The sequence below is a fragment of the Plectropomus leopardus genome, chromosome 11, assembly GCF_008729295.1.
Source record: "Plectropomus leopardus isolate mb chromosome 11, YSFRI_Pleo_2.0, whole genome shotgun sequence".
Taxonomy (NCBI): domain Eukaryota; kingdom Metazoa; phylum Chordata; class Actinopteri; order Perciformes; family Serranidae; genus Plectropomus; species Plectropomus leopardus.
In genome coordinates this window covers 20,037,196-20,050,002 of record NC_056473.1, presented here as the reverse complement: position 1 = coordinate 20,050,002, position 12,807 = coordinate 20,037,196, and the positions used below count along the sequence as shown (strand labels likewise).

Below are 12,807 nucleotides of genomic sequence, written 5' to 3'. Positions count from 1 at the left end.
CACTTTGCTTTATCTATCTATTTTTTCCTGCTCATATTTATTTATTTAATATTTCCCTAAATTATTATATTTATGGTGTTTTCATGTTAAGTTTTATCTTAATTATTTTACCCATGCAGGCCTACATATTCATCCATATACTTTTTATAGTTAGAATTCAATACTTATTTATGGTAATGTTGCATAAAGTTGTCTATGCAATTAACTGCCATTTTTAAGTCAGGTGTGTATTGGTCATGAGGAATTCAGCCATTCAGAGATCTAGGTGTGTTAAACCGGTGGCATCATGGGTGACATAGTTTATATAAACAGGAAGTTATTTGCATCCAAGGCGCGAAATTCAGGCGTGCTAGTGGTGGAGGTGGTGGTGTAGGTGGGGGATGTGACTTGTTCGTGAGTATAAACACACATTACTACTCAGTCTTCTACTACATAATGAAGTGTCCGTTAATCACCACTATGTGAAACACCTGTTCACGTTTCAGATAAGCATGGAGATAACATTATCGCTTAACTAGAGTGCTGATTTTAATTCTGCTGTACGGAAGAACGTGTTTAAAGTATGAACTAGGAAGTAGTATCGATTTGGTGGAAGTCCGAAGTGAGTTTATTAGTGTATATTTATAGATGTGGTGGCTTAGAAATTGTGTATAATTTGCAGCAGGAATTTTGTTTCCCCTTATCTCCCTAAAGGATTTTAAATGCAGGCATAATAATCCAATGCATAACATAAATCCCAGATTATTTTTTTTCCTCAAATGTGGGATTGAGCATTTTAACCCTTTGAAACCTGAACAAATTGTCATGATTTCTTTCAAAAATATGGGAGGCAGGCAATGAGCAACGGAAGAAGAAATGAAATTGGCAGGAAATTAGTTAAAAGTACAAAAAAGATTACCTGATATTAGTTTTTAAAAAAAAAAAAAGTAAAAGAAAGTTTGAAAAAAGAAACAATGACCTGGAAAATGTGCTTAAAAATTATAATTACAAAAAAATAATTAAATGTGTAATTATGATCATTATAATATAGTTTTTCCAAAGTTTTTCCTTTTTTCCTAGACATATCCCCTAGTTTATATAATAATCATGTAGATCTACTAATTTCTTGCAATTTGTTGAACATTTCTTACCAGCCTACTCATTGCCTTTTCCCCCATGTTGCTGAAAGAAATCAAGCCAATTTGCTTTATGTTCAAAATACTTGTGAAAGATCTGAAAGTAGCCCAAAAAAGTGATGTTGCTCCTGGTTTCAAATGGTTAAACCTTTGCCAAACTTCAGGCCCCAGGCATGGCAACGTTGTTTGACGAGATCAGCCAGCAGCTGGACTTCTCTAGCTGTGGGGAGGAGGGGAGCAGCAGTGACAACAGCTCCGATGACTGCACCTTCAGGATCCGCAGCCCCAGGATCCGCAGTCCTGGCTCTGCATGCAGGACGCCCAGGGTGCAACGCCACCGCAGCAGAAGCAACACCCTATGTTCCCCTTTACAGTGCACCAGCCCTATACCTTACGCTTCCTGGAGGAAACTGAGGCTGTGTGACTCTCCCAGCACACCCAAGGTGGGAAATAATTTGGATTGATTGACCTTAGTGTGACACTGTGACCTCAAATGTCAAACCATGTTAACTTTAAATGGAATAAATGGAATTTTACTGTTTCCCCGCTGTAGAGCCTACTATCGAAGGCATCCCAGCCCTGCTCCGGCACTAAGATAGGTGGCCCTCAGAGGACCCTGCGATTCGCCTCGGCTGCTGCTAACCTCATCCAGGCACCCTGTGTCAATGTGAATCCTTTCACCCCTGAGGCAGTCCGCAGGAGCAGCGAGCAGCAGCTGAAGAACTGTTGTAGGAGTGATGATGACGATGATTACGGACGCAGGTAACTACTGCTCTGCGCTGTATTTGACATCTGTTAGGGTGTGAATTGTAAACACCAGTATGTGCCCAGCAGTTGTACTTGAGGATTGGGATTTGTTTGATGATAATTTGTGGAAAATTTCCTAAATGTGTAATATAGAACATCTCACATTAGAGGGAAATAAGTCCACTTGTACTGTGGCGTATTTTTAAATGGCAAACGAATGTCTTTGTTTTTTGTTAGATTCATTACACAGTGCATGGAAGGTGAAACTGAAATAGTTCTCCATCTTTCTGTTTTTGGCACCTAACACGTAGGCCTGGCTTTTTAATCCCCTTTGAGTGCAGTTTTGTTCCGAGTATATAAAAGTCTAAAGGTGCTTTTCATCTTTCAGGTTGAAACACAGCCTAGCGTCATCTGAGGAGGATGATGAAGCCTTTCTCCCACCAAAGGTATGACTATTTTTGTCAGTGCTTTTCTGGTGGATGTAACCGTCCCCTCTCCGATGCTTCTGAGATGATTTCATCATCAGGCTTTGTCATCTTTGTCTGCCTCCTCACTTCTTGTTTTGTCCAAAATTACATGCTGCCAGTCCTACTTCCGGGATTTCTCAAAGGAATCTCTAACAAAAAAAAAGCGTCACAATACAGTTACCCTGTGGAAGTGCTACCATATTTGGTGAAACATAAAAAGGATTTCCCTGGCTCTCCTGGCTGTTATCAAACTCAAGACTGTGTTGTGTGACGCGTGTGTTTCCTTCTTTAGTCTTTGGTTTTACCCACAAGGCCCTCCGTCTGTTTATCTGGCAGAGACGAGCTGTCCAGGCCTTCATGCTGTCACGCTATGAGAGTGAGTTCCTGGAGCTGGAGTGCATCGGCGTGGGCGAGTTTGGGGCCGTTTACAAGTGTGTGAAGAGGCTGGATGGTTGCTTGTACGCCATTAAACGCTCTCGCCGACCCCTGGCAGGCTCTGCCAACGAGTGAGTCAGCAGCATGTCATCCTATGTGCCAGATCAGTCCACTTTTTTATTTTGCACCTCACATTTATCCATGACCATTTTGTATGTCCTCTCAGGCAGCTGGCCCTAAAAGAAGTGTATGCACATGCTGTTCTTGGGCACCACCCACACGTTGTCCGCTATTATTCAGCATGGGCAGAGGACGATCACATGATTATTCAGAATGAATACTGTGGCGGTAGGTTCCACCTTAACAATAAAAGCGTGTTTTAAAAGGGCCAAAGATTTTAAATATCTTAAGGTAAACTAAAGTGAATGAATTGCTTTTGAGACTACCAATTTGTGGGTGCCAGGTGGAAGTCTCAGTGATATCATTGTGAAGAAGGAGGTGCAGAACAACTTGTTTTCGGAGGTAGAGTTGAAAAATCTGCTCTTACAAGTGTCTATGGGGCTAAAATACATCCACAGCTTAGGCCTCGTACACCTGGACATCAAACCAAGTAAGTCCCATTGAGCAATTCTCAGTTTGCATGTCTTGTATTGTCCAATCTTAACTGAAAGTCTTGTTTCAACTCATTGTAGGTAATATATTCATTTGCCAGCGTCCCAGCACAAGTGCAGAGGGAGAAGGGGAAAGTGAGGAAGAGGATGACAGAAAGACTTCTGCAGGAGTTATTTATAAAATTGGTATTATACATTTAAGGTTGGATGTATTTCTACCTTAAATGTTTGCTCGCTGTCCAGTCTGATTCTTGTTTCCTGCAGGGGATCTGGGTCATGTTACATCAACCAACAGTCCTGAGGTTGAGGAGGGAGACAGCCGTTTTCTGGCCATTGAGGTCCTGCATGAGGTAAAATTGTTGCATAACACTTAAAGGTCCAATGTGTAGGATTTAGGGGCATCTTTTGGCAGAAATGGTATTTTCATAGGTTTAAAATCACCTGAAAATAAGAACTATTGTGCTTTAATTACCTTAGGATGAGCTGATAGTTTGGAGCTTTGCTCTCGCCCAAAAAATCAGGCCCAACCCCACATGAACCTGCACAGTTTTTTTCCCAGTTTGACTCGCATATAAACCACAGCAGCAGTTTTTGGCCAGAGCCTGAAGAAAATCCAAATTTGTACAGTCAAAAAACAAAAATTAAATTGAAACATTTATTAAAAGCTAAGGGCTGACATGTTTCCTTGTACCGCTTTAGTTCCGTTTTTTTGTTCACACATAATACAATAAGTACAAACAATACAAACTGTATAAACAAAATCAACAGTCTGTATGTTAAATACTGACTAAAAAGTCTCAGACAGAAGAAAAAGCTTATATGCCTGTCCTACGTTCTTATCAATTTAGACGACCCTTCCAAGAATAAAAAGAAATAAGTCAGACTTGTAACCCTCAAAAATAATGTCATAAACCATTCTTTTGAAAACCAAAAAGGGGTGAAATACATTTGAATTTACAGTATATCTGCATTGTTTTAGATTTAACCCCAACAGCAGAAACACACTCCATTTTTATCTCTTTTTAGCTTTTTGGTACAGCAAAATTACAAGTCTTTGTCATCCGATCTTTTCTTGATTCTGCGTTTCACACACGAGGGTTCAGCAGAGCAGGCTGCAACCCTCAGTGTGTCTCAGCAGTCCACGGTGATGCAGCACGCAGATCGCAATTACTGCTCTCTGCTGTATGTTGCGCAGGTCTCTCACAAGCAAACTCTGCTCTCTCTTTCTCTGTGGTTCTCTGTCCCTCGCTCGCGCACGCTCCATCTCACTCTGTGTCACTCTATCACTTTCCTCTTGATTCATTCCAGTATAAGCTCTGGCATTTATGCATGAGAACTGCCAGTTGACCCATATGACTCAATCGAAGCCCAGGTTAAAATTGAAAAGCAACAGTCCAGGTCTGGTCTAAACCAAGTAGACTCAATCAGGCTCAGACAGAGAGTCAGAGCTGCTACACACTTGGCACAAGGGAGAAGTTTCAATTCTGCAACATCACCACTAGATGCCACTAAGTCCACACACTGGCCCTTTAAAGGAAAAGTAGGCTTAGAGGTCTGAGTTGGTTGCACCTCACTGTGGGTTTTAAGAAGAAAATCAAACATTCAGAGCTTCATATGTTTCAAATGTTAATTTCAACTTTCTCTCTGCTCTTCAGGATTACAGCCACCTGCCCAAAGCTGACATCTTTGCTCTGGGTCTTACGGTCCTGCTGGCAGCCGGTGCTCCACCTCTGCCTCAAAATGGAGATGAGTGGCACAGCCTCAGAAAGGGGGAGCTCCCCAAACTGCCAAAGGAGCTATCAGCTCCTTTCAGAGGCCTGCTTCAGGTGCTGGGCTAATGTTTTTGTTATTTTTTTTCTGGAATATATATTATGTAGTTAATGAAATTTGGCTTTTGAGCTGTTACCTGTATTAATACTTTTTTTATGTAGAGGCAAAACCACACAAACTCACTCCTGTCACAAGCATGGCGTGTTGACAATACCCATTTTCCTTTGTGTCAGTTGTTGCTGGATCCAGACCTGATGAAGCGGCCATCTGCCAGGGAGCTTTGCAAGCACACAGTCTTGAGAGAGGAGCGGGCTGGGAAGGTGGCCGCTCAACTACGCAGAGAGCTCAATGTAGAGAAGTTCAGGACAGCCATGCTTGAAAAGTAAGAGGGATGAAATAGGATAATCAACATCTGCATCATCAGCTCTGGGTTTGGGGCCCCTGTCTTCATCATTGCTTTTTAATACTCACATGCCAATGCCAGTTAATAGCCATCACTTATTTTCATTTTCTCCATAGGGAGCTCCACGAGGCTCGTCGGACAGCGTTGTCACCCAAGCAGAACCTCCTTTCAGGGCTGAAATCTCCTGCTAGGATGGGGTCCCAGCCCAGAACAGGAAGGAGACTTGTTGGTCGGACGACTGCAAGATCCATCAGCTTTGGTTGCACAGGGTGTGACGTCTGACTGGACATCATTAGGCCCACATGCTTAGCCTTCTGCTCTGATATGTAGCTCCTTCTCAAACCAGGCTCTGATAGCTATGTATTATATCTAAATGAGACAGTGCAATAAGAGTCACAATACAGCAAAGATTTTGTTGAACTGATTGAAATAACTGGTCAGTCCTGTTTGAGTCTTCAGGACTAAGGACTAATCTGCATGATTCGACACTTGATTTTCAAGTGATTTTTCTGGCTGAGGTGAGCTGTAACTGCTGCAGACCAATCAGGGACTTGTTTTTTTTTAACTGTAAATAAACATTTTAAGCATTTTATCAGTTGGGTTTCCTTTTTTTTCTTAATAAGTTTAGCCCTGTAACTCTTGTCCCAATGGTGTATTATAACGCACATTCAAAAAGGCTGTTGAACAAAACCCCACAGGGACTTTCCAGTTGCGTATTGCTCTGTTATCTGGAACTGCAGCCAACTGTATGACTGTCTGTGTTAAACAGTGATTGGGGTTGGACTTAGGAAGTATGAGCCATCATATTACAAATACAATGTTGTTAAAGCAGGTCATGTGATAACACTGGTACCTTTGCTTAATATTTGTATTCTAGTGTAACTGCAATCATTAAGACACCTTGTCTTAAAGCAGATCACATCTACCCAAAGTAATTAAGCTAGGGGACTATTTTTTTTTATTTATGAGGGGGAAGAGGGTGGTGAATAGTGGGGCGAGGCATGACAAATTATTAATTTAAGCACTGTGGATGGACTTGTTTCTTTATTTTGGTTTAAAGGAGGGATGTACAACTTAAAATGGTTGTAATTTTCTTTATTTTAATTACCCTATTAACCCAAAATCTTGCTGCTGGGTTTTAGAGGCATGTTTTTTCACTAAAATGACACCATTTATCATAGCCAGGATCTGAACTATAAGTCACCATCACCACCTGTCTCTAATCATCTCCGATGCTCATTCAACAAATCACACAAACACACACACACACACACACACACACACACACACACACATGCTATCCGTCTCTCTCTCAGATCATTATCTTGTCGCGTCTATCAATTTGGCCTGGTATTGTGACTCTGGTTTAGAGAAGCGCCATAGAAATAAAGTATATTATTTTCATTGCTATTCTTATTTTCTGTTTTGAAAGAAATCAAACCAATCTGGTCACATTTCAAAGGTTTAAATGTTTGTGGAAGGTGTCTTAAAGCAGCACAAGATAACTGATGTCGATCAAGATAACCAAGGGTTACGTTGAAACTACTGAAACCATAACTAGATAAATCAAAGATACACTGAACTCACTCATACGCCTCACCGTTGCAATTAGACAACGATTCATTTCTGTTCAGTTTTTGACGAGTGCGGTTGACTGGTTATGTGGGGTTTCGGTTTTGTCTTGTGTTGTGGACTTATCACAGCTCGGGCTGGACGTGAAGGCATCACGTGGCATTCGCGGCTCGGCTCCACCCTGCAGACAATGCGAGGATGTGCTGTTGTTTTGTTCAGCTCAGAGGTTGACTCCTCGGCAGCGGGGCAGAAGACGGCCATCGATGGCAAATCACTAATCAGTTATTAACAGGAGGCTAAAGGCTGATGTACCCAGCAGAAGAAACGAATGTGAGTGAAGTTATCGATAACTTTACCAACTAAAAGTATTTAGCGACAATCTCCGGTTTCACTTTTGTTCGACGTTGATGAAAGTTAGCGTTAGCTACTGTAGCAGAGATAGCATTAGCGTTATCCTACTAGCTACAGAGAGCAAACTCAGAAATACCGTCATTTCATAAATGTGCCGTGAGTTTAGTTGTTTCCTCTGGTTTGTATTTTACACTTAAATGCCTTTTTAAAATATTGTTTTCCACTGCCTTAACCACACTTTGACGTACATTATTGTGTAAAAAATCTTACATTTTGTTAGTTTAGCAAGGTAATGATGATCGCACATATTTATTTCTCAGTAGTCTTTTTACAAAAATACAACCAGAGCATACAGAAAATATATACACTATTAAAAACACAAATATTTCCGTTGCAAGTATTTAGTTTGACCTCCCTTTGAACTGTCTTCAACTCTTACGACAATATGAGACGTACAGTACTGACCTAATAGTGTATTTACATCAGGTTGTATTCACGACATGTCCAAAGTTCATATTGGTTGTTTGGTACGTTTTGTCGTGGTTGTACGGTTCCATGTTTCACACAAAAATTAATATAGATATCAGTCTGGGGCCAATATTTTGGCTAGTTTTTTATTCATTTTTTGTTTAAATTGCCACTTGACTGTTAAAAACAGTTGCTGGGACTATATGATGTTGAAAGTCTCAGTTTTGATTAAACGCTTGCTAAACGCATTTAAACAATGTTTTGTTACAAAGGTTTGTTATATTCTAAACAGAAAGAATTTCATTTTTATTGTAAATGCATATCGGTTCCAAATATCTGTTATCGGTCTCATTAAACATTAATAATTGGTATCGGTCCGCCAATGTCGGTTGACCCCCATTAATAAAGAGACTGAGAAATAAAGCTTCAGTGCTAACGTACCCTCATTACCCTCTTCTCTAAATTAAAAAGATCAACAGTGAACATCGATGGATGAGCTGGGGGATCTCATCAGTGGGCAAAACGCCGCCCTGATCGTTTTGGCTTTCCTCCAAGCTGACTGTAGATCTTCAGAGTACAGGAACGAGCTTTTCTCCCTGGGCGAAGACTTACATCTCACCCGGGACATCAACTTCAATGGCCCCAGGAAAGAGGCTCTCGATGACGGAGACCTTGAATGTGATGGTCACCTGTCCAGTCACATCACAGCTGCTATACATGATATGCAGCCTTCAGTGGAGCTACAGTGGCCCAGTGAGTAGCTGGATCTGAATTTTTAAGCTGTTCAAAGTCCATATGCAGGTGATATTATAGAGTCTGTTTTGCACGAGCACCACTGACTCTGATATCAAATCAGCTGAGTCATGTTTATCTCCAAGTCTTGTTTGTGGAAGATATTTCTGAAAGCAAAATGGAAGCTGGATGTATGAGGTGGCAGACAAGCTCAAATCTTAAATATAGCAAACCAATAAAATGTTGACAGTTGTGAAGATAAAACTTCCTGTGATTCAGAGTGAAAGCAGGAAGTTACAGCTGTCAACCATTTCACGACTGTTGATGCAAACCTATCATCCACATTCACGTCTCTGAGTATATCACTAAATTATATGTGCGACAGCTACGGGGTTAAAATGTGTGATATTGGCATCCAGAATATTAAAAATAGATTAAAGAAAGGCGTCCTTGCTATTAAACCCAGAAACAAACATTATGTTGGCTAAAGTGTGCTGGTGTTTTTCTTGTTCTCCTGCAGTGAACCGAGCAGAGGCAGCTGCCGTTCAGCACGTTGCAGATGAGCTGAGAGAAATTGCAGACCAGCTTGAACACAGTGTCGTAGCTCAGGCTACTCAGAACCTGAGCAAGAACATATCGGCCTCTCCTTCAGATGTGAGTCTGCTCTGAACACGGAAAAATTTGATGTTGTCATGGTATTTGTCTGTAATAGATAGGACAAACTCTTAGAATATAATATAATCTGACTCATTACTGAAACAAGGCAGGAAAAACCCCCAAACTACTGTGCACAGTGGTGTAACAGGAGGTCATCAGTTATTAATCTCTTACTACAGTTGTTTTCAGTTTCCGCTGAGAAAATTATTTAGCTGAGGCGGAAAGGTAAATAGTGCCTCTGCTCTTTTCCCTCAAAGTTAATATTTAATGAAAGGGTATGTGCCATTGTAGTTAGGTGGTTTTTGTTTAAGGTGCAGTACGTCTTCGGGTGTCAGACTCTTAAGTTAAACACTTTTTAATATCATTTTAAGATCATTTTAAACCAAATTTAAGACTTATTTTTGGACAAATCATTTTTTTTTTTCTTATTTAAGAATTGCGAGTATGTGAGTAGTACATATGTGGTCCCATGCAGAGGTGGATTTTATGTAGGAATGTGGTATTGCAGGGGGTTAGGTTATTCTACATTTTCAAACAGATAAGTGTATAAGTATGAAATAAAAAGACAGTATTAGGTTCAGTAGTAGGTTTAAAGATGTGCAATATCAAAAATATGGATTTTCATGCAGAAGAGGGTGACACATTTTGACTAAATACATTAAAAGATGGGTGCTTTAAATTAGCTTAAATGTTTGTGGCAATCAAGACCTTACAAATTTAAATTTAGGACTAATGACTTTAAAAGCTTAATTTTCATAAAATTAATTTCAAGCCTTTTTTTCTGTTAATTTTATAAATTTTAAAAGACCTGCAGACACCCTGTGTGAGGACCCATGTCCAATATAAAACACTATAGGAAACTCTCCATTATTCATTTTTAATAATTATTATTATGCATCAAGTTTTGCTTTTGTTGTCATTCTGTGTTTATGGTTTCAATAACCATAGTGCTGTCTTCATGTTCCCTTTGTTTGTGCTTTCTAGCAGTGGAAAGATCTCCTCAACCGGGAGGTTCAGAGGGTGATGATGCAGAGCGTAGGTCTGGAGAATCTACCCGAGGAGCGGGTCATCGTGGCTCTCACACTCACCCTGGTGAGGGGAGTGTGCGAGGAGGCCCCACGGCTGCTCAGAAAGCTCTTTAACACTGCGCTGCAGTATGTCAGCTCTGCCAGGGTCAGGTGACTTTTAGTTGCATGCTGAGTGGAAATAACTGAGTAATATGTGGAGGGAAACAGCTATATCTGAAATTGGCATCTGCTCCCCAGTATAAGTCAACTGTGAAAGGAGCTTTGTTGACTGCACAGTAGTAAAAACACTTTTCAAACAAATGAAAGTGATGATTTATTGAGTTTACCTTCCAAAAGGTGAAATCGATGATTTAACTTTTTCTTCTTTGTCTTACTGCCTCTGTTTACTTATGCTTACAAATGTATCTTTACTTTTTATACTTGAAATTGATTATTTTTGTATTCAGTTATTTTGCTTTTGGCATATAGATGTATGACTGTGCTATATTGTAATTTGATTGAATAAGTTTCTCTGGATTTGAGTTTTATTTCAATCTTTGACAGTCAGTTTTTATATTCCTTGACCATTTTCTGTGTTCAGCTGTGGAGGTACAAAATTGAAATGTACACACTTGCGCATTTTAACAAACCACCACATAAAAAGTTCTCAAATATTTTTTTTTATTGTCATCTCAAACAGTGTATTGTAGGAAACTCAAGGTACAAAGTTTCATGTTTGGGACCCTTTGACATCCATCCTCTGTACTTTTACAGTTTCCCTTTGAAATCAGGTGTAGTCTGAATCCATGAGTATTACTATGTGTAACACCGACGACACATATGGAAACCTTCCTGCATCAAAGACGGTATCTGCTCAAAACCATGTTTTTACAGCCATTAGTGACTCATCATAGTGATCAAACTTACCACAGTATCCCCAAATTTTCAAAGAAAATATTTAAGTGGTGAGGCATCCATGGGGACAAACCTGCCACCTTTAATTGTGTGTTAGTGACAAAGGCTAACAACTCAATGACATGAGTTCTCTAAGGGAAGAAAAACTAAATCTGCCTACACTGGGTGTGGGGGAGGCCAGGGGACATTCCACTGGAATAGTTTAGTTTCTTTTTAAAAACTCCTGCGGTGTGCTAAATACTGGCTCACTAATAACTGGGGAGACTTCCTTAGCTGGATGATATTACATACAAATAATGTAATTTCATAGCAACACTTGAACGCTTTAATGAGCCTTTATGAACTTTTGTTTTCAGTTACTTGTATAACAGCATTTTCTATGAATATGTGAAACTATACAGACACAATGCTGTTTTGATTGTCGTTAAATAATGCGTTTTTGCCGTTAATATCACATTCTTTTCAGGGAATGTATGAGGTTGAAATCCTAACTGTCACTGGGGCAGATACCAGAGTTACGGTATGAGTCAGGTACATTACAAGTAGGGGAGCAGAAAAAGTGAAGGGTACAATCAAAATACTAGGAGAAAAAGTAAGGACAGGAAAGTAACTGCAGAGAAAATTGGGTTTTGACTGAGAAAGTGAAGCGGCCCATCCAGTAAATTCATCATTAAATCCAGTTACATCAAGGGATTTATGCAATATTGTCACATTACTGCTATCTGGAGTATTGCTGCTCACTTAAAACATGGTAAACATAAGCAGTGGCTGCCATGTTCCTGTTTAGCTAATGCAAACAGAACGTAGTGGACTTTACATAAGCACTCTAGCGTCTTTAAAAGCAGTCTGACACCTTTTACTGTATGTATACAATGGGAAAATCCATTGCAACAAAAATTAATACCTTGTTACTTGCTGTTCCTGTTTTGTGGACCTTCACAGTATATTCACATTTACATGCATGCTTGATGTATAATTCCTACAAATGCAGCACATTTGAATACTTTAAGCCATTCTTGAGCAAAATCTTTAATGTTTCAATACACAAAAACAAAATATGCTGCATTTAAGTTGATACAAATCCCCTGTGTAATGTGTAAAGATGGAAAAATAATCTTAACTAATATATGCATTTTTTGTGTCAAATAATTTAAAACTGACGCTTCAAATCAAATTACTAGTTTCTTTTCCATATCATACGTTTGGTTTGTTATTCAGAGGAGTATCAGAATAACATCACAGTTAGAGGGAGGAAATAGAAATGAATGCCACTTTGCTGCATAGAAAGAGAGAATGCTAGAAAACCTCAAGACTCACAGAAACGGTAAATGTGGGCACTGATGTTTGTTTTAGCAGAGGGAGAGTCGTCTGCAAATTTTTCATAGAGATACTCTGAGTCAAGTGTTACGAAACAATCCTAGCCACAGACACAACAGAAACCAAAACTGTCAGAAGAAGGATAAAAGGTCCACACACTTTCCAATCTATGAGACGAAGGGCTGGAGTCGACACAAAAATGCAAGTTAACCCAAAGAGATAAAGAGAAAAGAAAAACATCAAAATTAAGGAGAATATTGGAGTGCATTGTTTTCCCCCGTTCTGTGTTTGCACCTGGTG

The 12,807-nt window shown here is 39.8% G+C and overlaps 1 protein-coding gene across 2 annotated transcripts; it reads left to right on the top strand.

The window, feature by feature from the left end:
- Positions 1 to 354: 354 nt before the first annotated feature.
- On the top strand, positions 355 to 6,080 carry wee2 (WEE2 oocyte meiosis inhibiting kinase). 2 transcript variants are annotated; one of them, XM_042496315.1, is made up of 12 exons: positions 355 to 393; positions 1,280 to 1,558; positions 1,669 to 1,877; positions 2,251 to 2,308; positions 2,666 to 2,835; positions 2,931 to 3,052; positions 3,168 to 3,314; positions 3,397 to 3,501; positions 3,580 to 3,665; positions 4,971 to 5,141; positions 5,319 to 5,467; positions 5,605 to 6,080. In XM_042496315.1, the coding sequence occupies exons 2-12, from the start codon at positions 1,289 to 1,291 to the stop codon at positions 5,768 to 5,770; spliced, it is 1,653 nt and encodes a 550-aa protein (XP_042352249.1). In that variant the 5' UTR covers positions 355 to 393; positions 1,280 to 1,288; the 3' UTR covers positions 5,771 to 6,080. The 2 variants fall into 2 exon arrangements, with proteins under 2 accessions (XP_042352249.1, XP_042352248.1); XM_042496314.1 differs by lacking the exon at positions 355 to 393 and adding an exon at positions 489 to 601.
- Positions 6,081 to 12,807: the final 6,727 nt, after the last annotated feature.

Coding starts and splice junctions, on each gene's coding strand:
- wee2 (XM_042496315.1), top strand. CDS start 1,289: ATGGCAACGTTGTTTGACGAGATCAGCCAGCAGCTGGACTTCTCTAGC. Junction 3,315..3,396: donor ACACCTGGACATCAAACCAA/GTAAGTCCCATT, acceptor AACTCATTGTAG/GTAATATATTCATTTGCCAG. Junction 5,142..5,318: donor CTTTCAGAGGCCTGCTTCAG/GTGCTGGGCTAA, acceptor CCTTTGTGTCAG/TTGTTGCTGGATCCAGACCT.